The sequence below is a fragment of the Corythoichthys intestinalis genome, chromosome 15 (assembly GCF_030265065.1).
Source record: "Corythoichthys intestinalis isolate RoL2023-P3 chromosome 15, ASM3026506v1, whole genome shotgun sequence".
Taxonomy (NCBI): Eukaryota; Metazoa; Chordata; class Actinopteri; order Syngnathiformes; family Syngnathidae; genus Corythoichthys; species Corythoichthys intestinalis.
Window position 1 is genome coordinate 24,784,678 of NC_080409.1, and position 16,890 is coordinate 24,801,567.

A 16,890-nucleotide genomic window follows, 5' to 3' on the forward strand; every position below is an offset into this window, starting at 1 on the left:
CGCAGCCGAAGCGTTGAGGGGGTCCGGTTTGGTGACCTCAGCATTGAATCTCTGCTTTTTGCAGATGATTTAGTGCTGTTGGCTTCATCAAGCCGTGACCTCCAACTCTCACTGGAGCGGTTCGCAGCTGAGTGTGAAGCGGTTGGGATGAAGATCAGCACCTCCAAATCCGAGACCATGGTCCTCAGTAGGAAAAGGGTGGAGTGCCCTCTCCGGGTCGGGGATGAGATCCTGCCCCAAGTGGAGGAGTTCAAGTATCTTGGGGTCTTGTTCACGAGTGACGGTAGGAGGGAGCGGGAGATCGACAGGCGAATCGGTGCGGCGTCTGCAGTAATGCAGACTCTGCACCGGTCCGTAGTGGTGAAGAAGGAGCTGAGCCGAAAGGCAAAGCTCTCGATTTACCAGTCGATCTACGTTCCTACCCTCACCTATGGTCACGAGCTTTGGGTCGTGACCGAAAGAACAAGATCCCGGATACAAGCGGCCGAAATGAGTTTCCTCCGCAGGGTGTCCGGGCTCTCCCTTAGAGATAGGGTGAGAAGCTCGGTCATCCGGGAGGGACTCTGCGTCGAACCACTACTCCTCCGCGTAGAGAGGAGCCAGCTGAGGTGGCTCGGGCATCTGGTTCGGATGCCTCCCTGGAGAGGTGTTCCGGGCATGTCCCACCGGCGGGAGGCCCCGGGGACGACCCAGGACACACTGGAGAGACTATGTCTCTCGGCTGGCCTGGGAACGCCTTGGGATCCCGCCGGAGAAGCTGGTTGAAGTGGCTGGGGAGAGGGAAGTCTGGGCTTCCCTGTTAAAGCTGCTGCCCCCGCGACCCGACCCCGGAACAAGCGGAAGATAATGGATGGATGGATGGATGGATGGATGGATGGACAATTAAGGCCTCAATAAAATTTTCAAGTGGGAGAACTTGCACAATTAGTAGTTGACTGAATACTTATTTGCCCCACTGTATAGTGCATTTACACCTTTAAGGCACTCAAAGCGCTTTGATAGTATATCCTCATCTACCTACTAGTGCAGTATCTTGCTCAATGATACTTAGGCAAGCTCATCAGGGTGGAGCATCGAACCCACAACATCCAGGTTGGGAAACAACTACTCTACCACTGAGCCACGCCATATTCAATCCTGTTGTCATGAAATTCATGTTTTTTCCCCACGAACAACTGCCGCTGGTTAGAGATTGTGATGAGATTCCTTCAACATGATTCCATCCACAATGCAAATGCAGCAACTCAACTTCTTCCTTTGGAGTGTTATGGCCAACAAAAATGCAAATCAAGATTTTTTTGTGGACGGATATTTATTTGAAAACGTTCAGAAAGTGCGTCTATGTTTATACAGCAAAAATGTAGCATATAGAGATGCACACCAAAAGGGTATCAGAGGCATTTGACGTATTGAGGAGTGCAAACATCCAACATACTGATCATCTTGTTCAGTAGTCATCATGACTGGCTGCGTTGATGCCGTCGCCATCGTTGGCAACAGGCAACTCTCTGTTCTCGTATGTCCAGAAGCCATTGAGGTCAATCAGGATGCTGGTGACTATGTCACCCTGGCAACTGTTCACCAAGTCCTGGAGTGTGATCTTACAGGGGTCTTTAGGTTTCACCATGTCAAAGATTTCATCCTGGACAAACAATAATTTAAGAAATTTATCAGCATAAGCAAAATGTACTTGTGTGAGAGGTTTACCTTAACATCCTGGAAGGAGACGGGCACTTGACAGTGTACTTTCATCTGTTCTTGGATAGCCTAGCAACAAAAGAAACAAAAACATAAACGATTTGACATAACGCGGTCAAAGTGGTATGCTCATTGTGGTATGCTCATTGTGGGGATGTTTTGCAAAACAAATCTCCCCATATTTAGCACATTTACTTAGAGAGATTCTCTCCGTTCCAATTCGAAATGTAATCCTTATATTCATGGTTGCAAAAAAAAAAAAAAAAATAGCCCCATTCATTTGTAGTGGCAAAAACTTTCAAAATATCTCATCCTACATTTTGTATTCAATTCAAACAATTTCCACTCCAAAAAGGTCAGCAAACAAGGTACACAAAAGTTGTATAGTTTTAGCCAAAAACATACAGTTCCATCAAAATTTGACAAAAAAATCACCATTCATTTCCAACTGGAAAAGAAATGATCCGATATCAACACCAGTGACTTGTAAAAGTGCGTAAATCTACAAAAAGTACATCAATATAAAAAGGAAACGATCCAAAATGTACAGGAAATGACCAAAAAAAAAATCAACAGAAGGTAACATGTAAGTCCCCTAAAATTAACAAGGAAGTTACCCGAAATTAACTCATTTCCCGCCATTGACAAGGCTAAACATCCAATTCATTTGAACTAAGAGGAATGGCTGTGGATGCTTGTGCTTCAGTGCCATTGATGCCACTATATGTTCAATCCATTTGGACTGGGAAGGGCAAATGAACGAGGATGGGACTTATAGCACCATCAATGGCAGTCAATGAGTTTACAAGAAAGTGACCTGAAAATCCCCCCAAATTAAACAGTCCCAATGGAGAGCAAAGCATCCCCACGCAATTTGTTCAAAAACAGCATTTTCTAATCAATAAAGTTATTTGTCAGAATTTGATGTTTACCCTGAAGAAATAGTTGAGGGAGAAGACATTGAGGTACCCTTGATTGTCCATGTCTAAAAGTTTAAAAATGTACTGCAATGCTGCTGGCTCCTTCTTGTTTTCCAATGCCAAGACAAAGTCCAAATAAGTCTTATAATCCTGGAAAATAACAAAACAACAACGTCTTAAGAATTATGAATACAATCACAGTCCATAGAATTCGCCTTTATTCAATTGAATGAAGAAATATGCCTGCAAAACGGCTTGTCCGATACTTACTTTTTAACCAATAATCAATATCCTGATATTGTCTGATGCTCCAAAAATCAGATACCAATACTGATATATGCGATCGTGCACTTAACGTGTAATTGCTAATTGTATTGTGATAGCCCACTGGATGCTTTATTAACGATAATTGTGACAACTTCAAAGTTTAAGAAATTAAGAGAACGTCAACTGAAGTTATAGAAAATAAATGTTCCATATAAATAATATAAATTGAAATGAGCCAAAATGTCGACAATTACCGTAAATCACTTTTATAGTCGTTACCACAAAGAGCCACTAGGGGGCGACCGAAGCATTACAAATACACGCAGGCAATTGTAGGACATGCCAATCCAATGGCAATTCCCAAGAAGCATTTTGCGGGGCTTTTGCACAGATTTTTGAATTTCATTACTTTTCTAGTTTTCCTAGTTACTTTCTTTCTGGTAACACAGTAGTTATACCTAATGAGTTTATAAATCATTATTTCTTAATCATTTAATTTTTGCACCAAATGCAAATGGTCTTCTTACATAACAAATCCCGAGCGTCTCTAAAAATAGTGATGTCAAATGGACGATACACATTACAGTTGTGCTAAGCTGTGTGCAACCCTTGTAAATTGACATAAGACTCCATTTAGTTTTACTGCAAAATGTCCCAAAAGTGATAATAATATAATTACAGGGTTTACCCGACACATGAACGAATTTGGCACACCGCCACACAAAAATAAAAGCCGCCACGCCTTGCAAATGAGTTTTTTTAAGGCCGTTTCAAACTAGCGGTAGCCTCGTGTGAAGGGTCCAGCGGCAACCTATTCATTGTGTTTTGTAATGTCCGTAGCTATGCGTGCCCCCTCTTAAGAGACAATTGAACTGGGGAGCTGTGACGTAAGGGGAAGCGAGTAGGAAGAAAGGGAGAACGGGCGAGATAGCGGTCGCATGTCGCAGCAGCCCGCTGTTATTTTGTCATTGTTTTTCTTTTTTTATTGTTGGCACAATAAAGTGGCCAATACCGACTCCTCTCTTTCTTCCCCCCATCCGGGGCAATACAGTATTTTGGATCGGACTTTTCGGCAAAATGTAATGTAATTGTAATCAGCTATGCATTTTACGTACATGTACCGTAGCTGAGAGCTACGACATTAGCCTGGCTAGTTAAATATTTCAAATAGATCTTTGTTATTGTTCTTCTTGGGGAAAAAAATGTGAAAAAAATTCTCATTTGTCATAGGACGCAATTTTGCCGTGTCACGACATGGTGAGGCTGTCTGACTCCGATGCAGCCCACCACCACAGCTTCAAAAAATCCTAGGGGAAGTTATCTGAAAACTGTGTAAATGGCGAAAAAAAAGTAAAATATAACATTCACCATTTCTCCGTCATAAGTGAGGCACTCCTGAAACACTCGTTCAAGAAAGACTGAGGTGAGGGTGGCTGTGCCATAGCGTGACAGCTCCTCCTTGCTCAACATACCATTGTGGTCCTTATCCAGGTTGAGATACTGGCCTGCCACACAAATACAAAAAAAAAAAAAAAACAACAACTAAACCAGCGCTTAGAAATGTCAATACAAAATTGAAACACTACTGGGCATGAATAATTCTCACGAAGATTGGTTTCATGTCAAAATTACGACAGCGGATCAGGGCCACATGAAGAAAGGCAGAAAATAATAAGTCGTAATGTTACGTAATATTGGAAGATTAAAGTCGTAATATTATGAAATTAAAGCCGCTGTTTTACATATCTTTATGTGTATGTCTGGAAGCAGTGCAGCTAATTTAGCTATTACTGCGTGCTTTATGTAGCACTTTGCTGCCTCCGTTAAAATGAAAAATATTCATTCAATATTCATTCATAAATATATATATAATATATATATATGACCCTTTTCTCGTAATATGTAAAATTATGTACTGGTAACATTACGACTTTTTACCTGTAATGTTATGACTATGTGGTTTCAACAGTTTTATCCTGTTTTTATCTGCATTTGTGATTTTATTTGTCTATTGTACAGTGTCCTCAAGTGTTCGGTAAGGCGCTTCAAATTAAATGCATTACTATTTTTAATTACTATTCTCATAGCCCTATTTGTGTGGCCCTAATACTCCGTCCTACTAAATATCATCAATTGTAGCCATAATAAACACGCAGATGTTGAATTTTACCATAGACTCTAAGCGCTGAAGGTGCTGAGAACCAATTGGACTCCTGACTCTCTTTTGACAGCTCCTCATCTCTTAACTGGAAAGACAGGGGAAACCAGAAATAATTGGAAAACATACTGTTCTAAGAAAAAAATATTTGCAATTCCCTGGATGTCCACTGTTCATAGAACAAAAGACAGTCTACTTAAACAAATACTATACCACACAAATGAAGCAATACAAATCGCATTTCAAGTGCAGGAGGGTCATAAAGTAAAGGACTTGTGCATTTATCAAATAACCTGCATGTAAAGTACGTAGGATGTGTTTACGGTATGTTCCGTTTAACTGAATAACGTAACTTACTTATACTTATACTTATAGTATTTTTTTCTCCTGAATTTTACTTGTTACCCCTTTAAAAAGGGAGCGAAAACAGTTTTATAAAATAAAAAGTAAAAATGAAAATTTAAAGAGGAAAAACTTTTAAATTTTTCTCTTTTAATAAGAAACAAAAAATGGGGACCGTGATAAGCTGTCATTTATTTTAAATTTATGCAATTTGATTAAAAAAAAAAAAAAAAACGTAACAAACGTAACAAAACGTATAATCTCTCTCTCTCTCTCTTTTTTTTTTCTGAACGTTTCATCTTTTAGTTTCATTTACTTGATTTGGGAGGTAAAACAATTAAACACTAATTATTCCCCAATATCTGGAGTCCCTTTTCTTTCATCAAGGACTACAGAAAGTTTCGATAGATTATATTTTACAGGCCACACAAAATGATGTGACGGGCCAAATTTAGTTTGACATCTGTGGGTTTAGATGCTCAACAAAATTGGATCAAAAAGATGGAAAAAGAAAGACAATGTACCTCTAACAAATCATCCAGAAAACTGCATGCCAAAATGTCCTGGATTTTAATCTTTCCTGAAAAAGAAAGATAACGAGTTTAAAAAAGGAGAGGACAATGTTGTTAAAACCAGCTGTTACTCTTTTCCCCCCGTTTCTTAGCTACTAGTCACTGTAAATTCAAGTTGGATATTGAGAACAATTTTTAAATTCTAATAACTGAATATGGAAGAACATTATATAGATTTGCCTTTTCAGTGATCAAATAAAGGTTGACAGAAAGAATCAAATTCCATAATCTTGAATTCAGTTTGGAGAACGTCAGTGCAAAAACTGAAAAATTAAATTTTAAATGATATTACCCATATTTTCCGGACTATGAGCCGCTACTTTTTTTCTCGGCAATTCTAACCTGCGGCTTTTATATGGATTTTTTTTTGTGTTTGTTTTACAAACGAGCTTCGTGATTTCTTGTTAAAAATAACAAAAAATTGATAACTAGACATATTTTAAAGACTAGCTTTCCAAATTATGCAAAACATAGCTCTTAGCCGCTACACTAGCACTGATAAAACTTGCCAGAAGCTCGTCAGACTTACTCAAAAACTCCGGATTTTATAGATGAATATGGCTTCATCTGATACTATACGCTGCTACAAAAGAACAATTTTAAATAGATGGGCATCGACTATTTGCTGCGACAAGAGAACGCGATGCTAGCGTTGATTAGCTATTTTCAACTAGCACTCAGAGGACCTTGTTGCCACAGTAAGCTACAACAAAGTTGCTATAGCTGCTAGCTGTTAACCGTTTTTAAGAGGATTTCATCCACTTCAAGTTTAGAAGGCAAGTTAAAGTGGATTATATATCTTTGCAAATGTAGTGACCTTTTTTTTTTTTTTTTTTTTTTTTTTAAAGTTACTTTGTTTTGAAGCATTCAGACAACGAGTTGGTGATGTCGATGTTGTTGATCTGGTTAATAAATAAATATATTTTTGATCAATCAAATATTTCTGTGTAACATCTATGTAAATATCCAATGTTAAGATATGGACACCCACAGTTTATAGTCAGGTACCGCATATACACTGTATTGGATTAATTAAAAAATTTTTGTAAAATTTGTCTGGTGTGTTTTATAATCCAGTGCGCTTTATAGTCTAGAAATTACAACATCTAGATTCAGTTTTCCATTGCAATCAGTCAAAAGAATGCAAATTCCAATTATATGATTTAAATTCAATTTCTGAATGCGGTTGATCAAGTTTAGGGACTAAAATTCTGAAACAAACGATGCTAATTCCGCTTCTAGTGACATACTTTTTTTTTTTTTTTTTTACATTTACATGTGTCGTACCTGTACGAAGTGGGTCCAGGAAAAAGAAAAACTTGCGGACAGCAGTGCAGACATAAAAAGAGTAAAAAGACTTCTCTAGTCCATCCAGCTGAGGTAGTGTTGGTATCAACTCCAATATATAGTTTTCCAGATCCTAAGAAAAATGATCAAGAATAAAAATCAGCTTCAGTATGATAAAAGTTTCATCATTATGCACCCATTCTCATCGCTTAGTCTCAATAGGGTATCATCATCTCAATAATGGCGACTAATTTGATGGGATTCCGTATGTCTTAGCCTCACGAAATAGGCCTCAAGATGTTCCAATCTCCACTTAGTAGGTTAATTGGATCCCTCGGCCAACCATACGTGAGTAATGCATACAAGAAAATTGAAAATAGCAACACATATAATCCACACAGACCACACAATCCGTTCCAAAATCAGTATTTGAGTATTACCTCATTTATTATTTGTGGCAGTTCAGTTTAACGTAAATTTAAAAAAGAAAGTGAATGGGGGAGAAGCTGTCATGATTGTATAATTTTTCACCAAGTGTATTTGACTTTTGTACTAGGGGTGCAAAACATATTGATGACCCTGAAACGCAGTGTCAGCAATAAAATTAACTGACAAGATTATACCTGTCTACAGTATATACACATCTTGACACTGTTCATGTTCAATTCTCTATTCAAGCTCAGTTATAGTTGAAACTTTTGAAAGCTTAGGTTTAAAGAAATTCCAAATATCCATCTTGCCTCCTCAGGTGTAGTTTTGGCGAAGCAAAACAAAGGGCCGTCTCTAAGGTGCTACTCACATGATCTGTTCGAAAAATAATTTTAATTAAATTAAAATAATAATTAAAATGCTTTGTTGTATTCTTGTTCATTTCATTCATTTTGTTGTTTTACTGCTTTACGTCTTTTATAGACAACATTTAACCGGCTAGGTCTTTATTTTAAATTCATATATAGGAAAGTCAATTACATGCATTGACATTACCGTATTTTTCGGACTATAAGTCGCAGTTTTTAATCATAGTTTGGCTGGGGGTGCGACTTATACTCAGGAGCGACTTATGTGTGAAATTATTAACAAATTATGATATCATTTCACATGTTATTTTGGTGTTTTTGAGTGACACTGATGGTTTGGTAAACCAAGAATGTTCTTTATGCTATAGTTATCTGAATAACTCTTAATAGCTATGGCCATGTTCGCATTCTGCCTTTGGCAATGTGTGTTCAATTGTATTATTGACTTTTTTATATTGAAATGCACGCTTTTAGTTTGTGGCGCTTTCATGCCCACGTGGCAGCACACTCGCACTTGTTTACGTGAAGAAGAGCGCTTACACGCCAAAAGAAGACCGACAGCTACGTAGCTCTGAGTGAGTGGGCGAGTTAGCGAGAGAGAAACACGGCTGCGAACCTACGTACATTGTTTATGCTTGTAAAATATCTATACAGAGGCAACGCCTGTGTGTATCATCTTTTCTTTTGTTGTTGTGTGTTTTCCACCCGCGATCGGACACTTAAGAGCCAGTTGTGTGATTGTTTGAACGATGTGCTAATGCTAGCGAACGCATGCTAACTGTTTGTGTCGTTGTAAAAGCACCTAATTATCATTTATTTACGTCAATGCGAACCTGTTTGGTATTGAGGACGAAATTGATTCAGCAAATTATACGGACGTCCAGCATCGTCATTTGGGAGTTTATCCCGCTGAATAGCCAGGACCGAGCCGTAGTGTCCTGGTGAGGACAGTATATTCGCATTTCGTTGTTCATGCACTGTACACTTATTCAGCATGTTGTTCTCTTTTGTATTTTTATTAGGGCTGTCAAAATTATCGCGTTAACGGGCGTTAATTAATTTTTTAAAATTAATCACATTAAAATATTTGACGCAATTAACGCACATGTCCCGCTCAGACAGTATTCTGCCTTTTGGTAAGTTTTACAGCAAGACTTTTTGTGCTGTCTAACAGCGAACTCTTGTGGTCGCTTTGCGACATGGTTTATTGTTTCTTGCCAGTTCAATATGGCTGCAGGACGTCTCGGGCTGACGCCTACGTTGTAATGTTGTGCTTATATGATCCTTGGACAAGATTTGTCCGTAAGTATGGTTGTTGTAAAGAATGTACAAATCATGTTAGTAAGCGAAATGTTATATTTTTTGTATGAGGCGCTTTTTGTTTATGTTTAGTGAACCTGTATAGCGTGCTAAGCTAACGTTGTTGCTAATGCAATGCTTGTGTACTTTTTTTTTTGTAGTTTTACGACACTCTAAAGAGGACAATGGTTTGAGGCCATTTTATTAATAAATCAGATGAAAAAGGAAGAAGTCTGATTATTAAGGCGTCGTTCACTAGCTGTCTAGCTTTGGAAAAAGTAGACGCTTCGGAGTGAGGACAGCATAGACAGATTTAAATGACAGTAGAGTGAAATGCCCACTACAGTCTTTATGTACCGTATGTTGAATGTATATATCCATCTTGTGTCTTATCTTTCCATTCCAACAATTTATTTTACAGAATATATATATAATTTACAGAAAAATATGGCATATTTTATAGATGGTTTGAATTGAGATTAAGTGTGATTAATGACGATGAATTAATTTTTAAGCTGTAATTAACTCGATAAAAATTTTAATCGTTTGACAGCCCTGATTTTTATATTAAATTGCCTTTCAAGATGTCATGTCTGTTCTATGTGTTGGATTTCATCAAGTAAATTTCCCCCAAAAATGCGACTTATATACCGGTGCGACTTATATGTTTTTTTTTCTCTTCGTTGGGCATTTTATAGCTGGTGCGACTTATACTCAGGAGCAACTTGAAGTCCGAAAAATACAGTACATTTTTTGGCCACTGGGGAGGCACTGCCCGCCTGCCTCCCCTCAATCACCGCGTATGAGTATTATATAACAGCATATCGATATCGTGAAAGGAGATTGTTTTCATATCGCACACCGCTAAATGGAACTGGCATTGCTGGCATTGAGTGATCATGTTTCACTGCCATTGACACAGCTAGACGTCCAATCCAATGTAAATGGGGGGCTAGCAGCGATCATTCAATCTAGGGTCGTCAATGGCAGCCAATGCATTAACTAAATGCCTTATTACATATAAATGTATTATATTGTGGCTTATGATGGCCCATATAATGAACTACCTATAGTACAAATTCAGCAACGATGCTACTTCCAAGGAGAGGAAATGGAAATACTTACGGACTCTCTGAGGAAGCCCTGTCCCGCCACATCATAAAGACTCAGTCCAATCCGAGTCTGATGCAACCACACTGGACGCAGAGAACGGAGAATGTTTATATTCAGTCATTTGTTGTTATTCGAGCTGAGATTTTAAAAACAGTGTAAAATCTACTACTACTGGGCTAAAAAAAGACATCTGGCCTAAATCTTGATCATCGCAAAATGTTAATATTTATCTGCACGAGTCATGTGTCAGTAAACTGGAGATATATATATATATATATATATATACATATAAATGGCGGAAAACACTCAGGTGACTTGAAGTTCCGCTCTTGAGACCCCCAATTTGGCCAAATTCCAAAATAGTCCTATATGCATGTGTGATACATCATTGGAAAGCTTAAAATCTCCATTTTCTGGGGGAAGAAAACATTTGAACAGGAGGGCATTTTTAAAAAATGCATTTTTTTTAAACTGCAAAATCCTAATGAGAGATGACAGCACGCGAGAGCATAATTAAAGACGCCATGATTTTAACGAGATATTATCACATACCTAACTCTTTTCGATCCCAAAACTTCATGTAGCATGTATCACCGAGTGTCAAGACACAGCTGTGAATGGCCATAGACGGATTTTTAGGGGATTTTATGGGTGAAACATGGTAACATAACAAGGGTCGCGATGCAGAAATCACAGTCATCAAGGAGTGGTTGAGATTTTCTTTTTCATATATTTTACCCTTTTAAATGTTTTCCTTCAATTTTTCTTTGTTTGGATTATTTATCATCAAACATATCGGAGAAAATGCTACAGTAACAAAAAAAAAATACCACTAAGCGATAGTTATGAGTTAGATATCCGTGACCTTTTAACAGGCACCAGTTTTTTTCATTGTGACGTAATTTGTTTAAAAGTTTAAAATATGCGAGGGAATAATTTATAAAGTAGTTTTTTTAAACGAAATATGAGACATTAATTAATGATTCTAAGCTAAATATGACAGACATTTTGAATAATAAATATAATTCTTTTTATGGCTGGGTTGAAACAAAAGCGGTTGCGCAACGTCTGTAAACGGGGGTTTCCAGGGTAAAACGGACAAATTAAAAATAGTTCGGGGTCTTAATAAGCCATGAATCTGCTATGGCAGTAATATAGACATATTGCTCTGTCAGACACAACAGTTCTTTTGGCTTAAAATACAGCAGTTTATTTTAAAGAGGGGTGCAAGAGCAGAAACTGCTTTTTCAGCCTTGTCTCAACCAATCCTTGATGTCTGCGATTTCTGCATCACAACCCTTGTTATATTACTGTGTTTCACCCATAAAATCCCCAAAAAGTCAGGCTGTGGCCATTCACAGCTGTGTCTTGACACTCGGTGAGACATGCTACGCGGAGTTTTGGATCGAAACAAGGTAAGTACTTGATAATATAAGTTAAAATCATGGTGTCTTTAATTGTGCTCTCTTGTGCTCTCACCTCGAGTTAGGGTTCAGGGGTTTAATTCATTTTTAAATGACCTCCCGCTCAACATTTTTCTTCCACAAGAAAATAGATATTTTAAGTTTTCCAATGATGTATCACACACGCATATATGACAATTTTGAAATTTGGCCAAATTGGGGGTCTCAGAGCTGACCTTCAAGTCACCTGAGTGTTTTCCACCATATATATATATATATATATATATATATATATATATATATATGTATTAGGGCTGTCAAACGATTAAAATTTTTAATCGAGTTAATTACAGCTTAAAAATTAATTAATCGTAATTAATCGCAATTCAAACCATCTATAAAATATGCCATATTTTTCTGTAAATTATATATATATATATTCTGTAAAATAAATTGTTGGAATGGAAAGATAAGACACAAGATGGATATATACATTCAACATACGGTACATAAGGACTGTAGTGGGCATTTCACTCTACTGTCATTTAAATCTGTCAATGCTGTCCTCACTCAGAAGCGTCTACTTTTTCCAAAGCTAGACAGCTAGTGAACGACGCCTTAATAATCAGACTTCTTCCTTTTTCATTTGATTTATTAATAAAATGGCCTCAAACCATTGTCCTCTTTAGACCGTCGTAAAACTACATAAAAAAAGTACACAAGCATTGCATTAGCAACAACGTTAGCTTAGCACGCTATACAGGTTCACTAAACATAAACAAAAAGCGTCTCATACAAAAAAATATAACATTTCGCAGCCATATTGAACTGGCAAGAAAACAATAAAACAATGTCGCAAAGCGACCATAAGAGTTTGCTGTTAGACAGCACAAAAAGTCTTGCTGTAAAACTTACCAAAAGGCAGAATACTGTCTTAGCGGGACATGTGCGTTAACTGCGTCAAATATTTTAACGTGATTAATTTAAAAAATTAATTACCGCGCGTTAACGCGATAATTTTGACAGCCCTAATATATAAATATATAAATATATATATATATATATACACACACATATGAATAGCAAAAAAGTGACTGTAGACCCACCTTTGATTTTTATAAACATCAACATTGGTGTCTGAAAAATAATTGTATCAAGTACTTTTGTATCAAAAGTATCAACACAAGTCCTGACCTTTCCGCATGACATAATTGAAGAACTGCATGATAGAGATCCTGCCGTAGGGGTCGCTGTGGAGAAGCTTGGCATAAATTCTGGCTGTGAAGAATTTGCTAATGAAAAAAAAAAGAATATTAATATTCAAATTTGCCTTGCCCATTTTTAGCTGGCATAGGCTCCAACCCCCCCATGACACACGTGAGGATAAGCGGCTCAGAAAATGAATGAATGGATATTCATATTTGAGCTCATCGCTTTGACTGGCCACTAGTGAAGTGGATGTGTAAAGTTGTATTTCACACTCTGCAGAGAGGCATACTACATTTGTTGTTCAATGGCAGGAAAGTTCTCTATTTCACACAAATTCATGAACTAAAATGTAATGTGTGTGAGAATTGATGTTTAGGTAAATTAATAATGAATTAACATTCGTCTTTGCTTGACTAATGTGTCAGCCACTTTGAAACAGCTGCTTCCTCCAACTTACTTGCACTTGGGCCCAGCCATTTCGCCCACCTGCAGGTAGGCTTCATAGCTGATCATGGCCTCTTCACTATTGACTGGTGGCACCTGATGCTTCTCAAGCAGAAACCAGAGATTCTACAGAAAGACAGGGTGATGACTCACAGAACAAAACAGGTAAATGGAAGCGACCTATACAATACATTACTTTACAAATGGATTAGACCACCACCTAATGTGAGGTTGAGGCCACAGCTACCATATATTTAACCTATTGTAAACTACCAATGAATCTTTTTTTTCTTTTTTTAAATATTTTTTCTGTAACGGTGACTATATCAGAAAGTTTACACTCTCCAAAAGTATTCAGCAACTATGTATCTAATGCTAAAATGTTATTGTATTCCTTCCATCAATATATAAAGAAATGTACCGTTCTAGTGATCATAATCTGAGAAAAATGTAATTGTGGGCAAGATAGATTAAATGATTTGATTGGTTACAGTAACAAATGCCATTGCTAATACATTCAGCAAAGTATTAGAATCTGAGGGAGGCGGTATTTCTGAAGAGAAGGCCTTGCCGTTTCCAACCTCCCATGACTTTAACAAGGAAACATCAGTTTGATATTCCTAAATCAGCAGTCTCAAACCGACTCCACAAAGGGCCGCAGTGGGTCCTGGTTTTTGTTCCAACAGATCCAGCACAAACAGTTCAACCAATGAGGTTTCTACTAACATAAGCAGCACCTGATTGCAATCAACTGATTACACTTGTAAGAAACCAGATTGGTGAAAAGGTATTTGTCTCGTTTGGTTGGAATGAAATCCAGTACCCCCTGCGGCCCTTTGAGGACCGGTTTGAGACCACTGTCCTAAATTCTGTTGAAAACACCCAAGCATGGATATAGTTCAGGGTTATTTTCCAATATATTTCTCTTCTCTAGATTACAGGTGGTCTAATAATACATTTTTAAGCACTACATGCAGGTAGGAGTGAATGTTGAAAAGGTTTTAAAAGTAGTGTCAATGTTTGCCACCTGAAGTTCCTCATGATCCAACAGCTCTCTGCTCTTCCTCTGGAGGAACACCGCTCTAGATTCTTCTCTCAGTTTCTGGAGCAAAATTTCATCCTCCGCTGGTAGCTGTCGATTAATATCACTCTTGTTATTTTTTTTTATTGTGTTCTCGAGCGTCACTAGACCTATTACAATACGGGGGCACTGGTGAGTGAGCAAAGACAAATTTTGGCACTTATCTTTCATAAAAGGTCAGAAATTGCACTTTACAATATATATAATCAAACCAAAATATATGTTTCTATATAAAAAAAAAAGTGACAATTTTTTGTTTTTCAGCCATCAGTTTTTAAAATCAAAATTGGGACATCCCTTGTTGATGGTCAATTCACTTCTGCTCATGCACATCAACTTCAATCTCTCCTTCACCCCTTACTGCACTCTGCTGCTCTACTCTGTCCGGACAGAAGTGGGGATATATCACTGTAACTGCTGAAGGGAATAGTATCCTTTTTCATATTTACTGTTTGAATTACTCTAACATACTTAATATAATGAATTAGGAAATATATCTTTTCCCATATTTACCGTTTGTTTGTATTACTCTAACACACCCAATATAAAATAAATAGCATTTATATCATAGCAGTGCCAAGACAACGGGCAGATAAGGGCATAACAGATACAGGACGCCTTCTGACCACGGAAGCCCAACGCACACGTCATGCAGGTAACTGAGCAAGATTGACACTGATAAGCACGTGATAGGCAAGTCATCTACAAGCCCACGTCTGCACCACCAAATGCCGAAATCAGCTCTTCTAGACAGTCCAGAACAAATGGCGGAACATCTTGTCTTTCCACAAGGAACATCTGATCACGAGGAACCCGCGACTGAGAAGTTGACACTCAGCACTCATGTGGCGCTGAGGTGGCAAAATCCTCAACTCTCATTGCCCTGACAACCCTCATGCCCAATTCACAAAGAGAATAAACCCTAAACAACGCCCAAACACACCCTTCTTCCGTATCATCATTAACGACACCATTTGTTGAACTAATAACTCGAGAGCTTAATAGTCAAACACTTAAATAACTATATGAATTTTAAAAATATTAAAAACAAACAGTAAGAAAGGTTATTTTGCAAAGAAATTGAGTTTGCTGTCTCGGGCTAACAGTTCAATAGACATCAATAAATGTGAATGTGAGCAATTCATACCCTGAAGTAGAATCGTGGAATTTTCTTGTAGGACTTCATTTTTTCACTTCCGCCCTTCCATTCAGAATAATATTTGCTAAATAGCACCATTTCTTCAGATTTTTTATCCTCTTCGCTTCTTTCATCTGTACAACAAAAACATTTAGGGAAAAGGAAACTTGAAATGTCAACTAGCATAAACTAGCAATACTATAATCACTTACCTGTATTGGAGTTTGCTAATCTCCTTTTTAAAATGTCGGACCATTCATTCCGATTTTCTTCAGCCATGTTTACTTCCGAACGATCGCAAAACTACATTCGTATCGTTTTTGACAAGTCGAAAACAGACACTTGTGAGGAAAAGAATTACCTTCTAGGGTGTTTCCTGTTAAACTTTCTAAATTTTTTCAAAATACACACATTGTCAAGGACTAGCGAGGGTATCAGAACGGAGTATTTCTTGTTTTGAAATAATTTTGAAGCAAGCAAGGTTTCCTTTTCCGGTTTGTGTCACTATCGCGTCGAATGTTGATGACGTCTCACATGCGACTGGGTATCCACTAACTAAAGTTCTAAAAAAATTTTTATACGAGTAGAGATTTGACTTGTAAAACGCAATTATTAATATTTCAGAAATATTTTTCGTGTCCTATCACATTGGTTTATTGCGTGTTTATGATAAGGTATGTGGCATTATAAGTATGAATTAATGTAAAAGAGTTTAAAGGTCGGTATTCAATTATGACCATTACACAGATACGAATTTGACTATCATGACCGCCGTATTATTAAACCTGAGACCGTGCTTGAGGTCTGCATCACCTTTTAATACTCATGGATCTTTAGCATTCTTTGTATTGCCTTTCACAAAACCAATTCAGTGCTACAGAGACTGGAGCTCCAGCCCCCAACTGAGCAAAAACAACAGCAGACAGACCAAAGTGCCGAGTAGATGGAATAATGGCACCACTGGAGGGAGGACAGGTGGCCAGAACCTTAGTCACAAGCAAAATCCTTCCATTCTCAAATCCGTGTTTGCTGCTGGGACAGCAAAGAGGACAGCAGAGATTATGAGGAGAAAGGCAGGTTTAACCCCTGAGGAAAATCATCCTGAGGAGCCTGTGAGGAGGACAGCTGGGATGAAAGGTTGGACAAATTCAACTTTCAACAA

The 16,890-nt window shown here is 37.8% G+C and overlaps 2 protein-coding genes across 6 annotated transcripts in view; one reads left to right on the forward strand and one right to left on the reverse strand.

The window, feature by feature from the left end:
• Window positions 1–1,088: 1,088 nt before the first annotated feature.
• ppp2r3c (protein phosphatase 2, regulatory subunit B'', gamma) lies at window positions 1,089–16,209 on the reverse strand. Its single transcript, XM_057859014.1, has 13 exons — window positions 15,941–16,209; window positions 15,738–15,862; window positions 14,537–14,641; window positions 13,523–13,635; window positions 13,051–13,148; window positions 10,466–10,536; window positions 7,245–7,377; window positions 5,910–5,965; window positions 5,056–5,131; window positions 4,254–4,390; window positions 2,631–2,768; window positions 1,708–1,767; window positions 1,089–1,642 (listed from the first exon to the last, which is right to left on the reverse strand). Exons 1-13 carry the CDS (start codon window positions 16,005–16,007, stop codon window positions 1,448–1,450), a joined length of 1,374 nt encoding a protein of 457 aa, XP_057714997.1. The 5' UTR covers window positions 16,008–16,209; the 3' UTR covers window positions 1,089–1,447.
• A 4-nt stretch (window positions 16,210–16,213) lies between these two features.
• Window positions 16,214–16,890, forward strand: part of prorp (protein only RNase P catalytic subunit) — a 28,481-nt gene continuing 27,804 nt past the window's right edge. Inside the window, exons 1-3 of one of the 5 annotated variants that reach the window (XM_057859009.1) lie at window positions 16,272–16,402; window positions 16,476–16,530; window positions 16,601–16,865. In XM_057859009.1, coding sequence (XP_057714992.1) covers window positions 16,395–16,402; window positions 16,476–16,530; window positions 16,601–16,865 — 328 coding nt within the window. In that variant the 5' untranslated portion in view covers window positions 16,272–16,394. Of the gene's footprint in view, window positions 16,866–16,890 lie in introns of all 5 variants that reach the window. The other 4 variants (XM_057859012.1, XM_057859011.1, XM_057859010.1 and 1 more) reach the window with 4 other exon arrangements.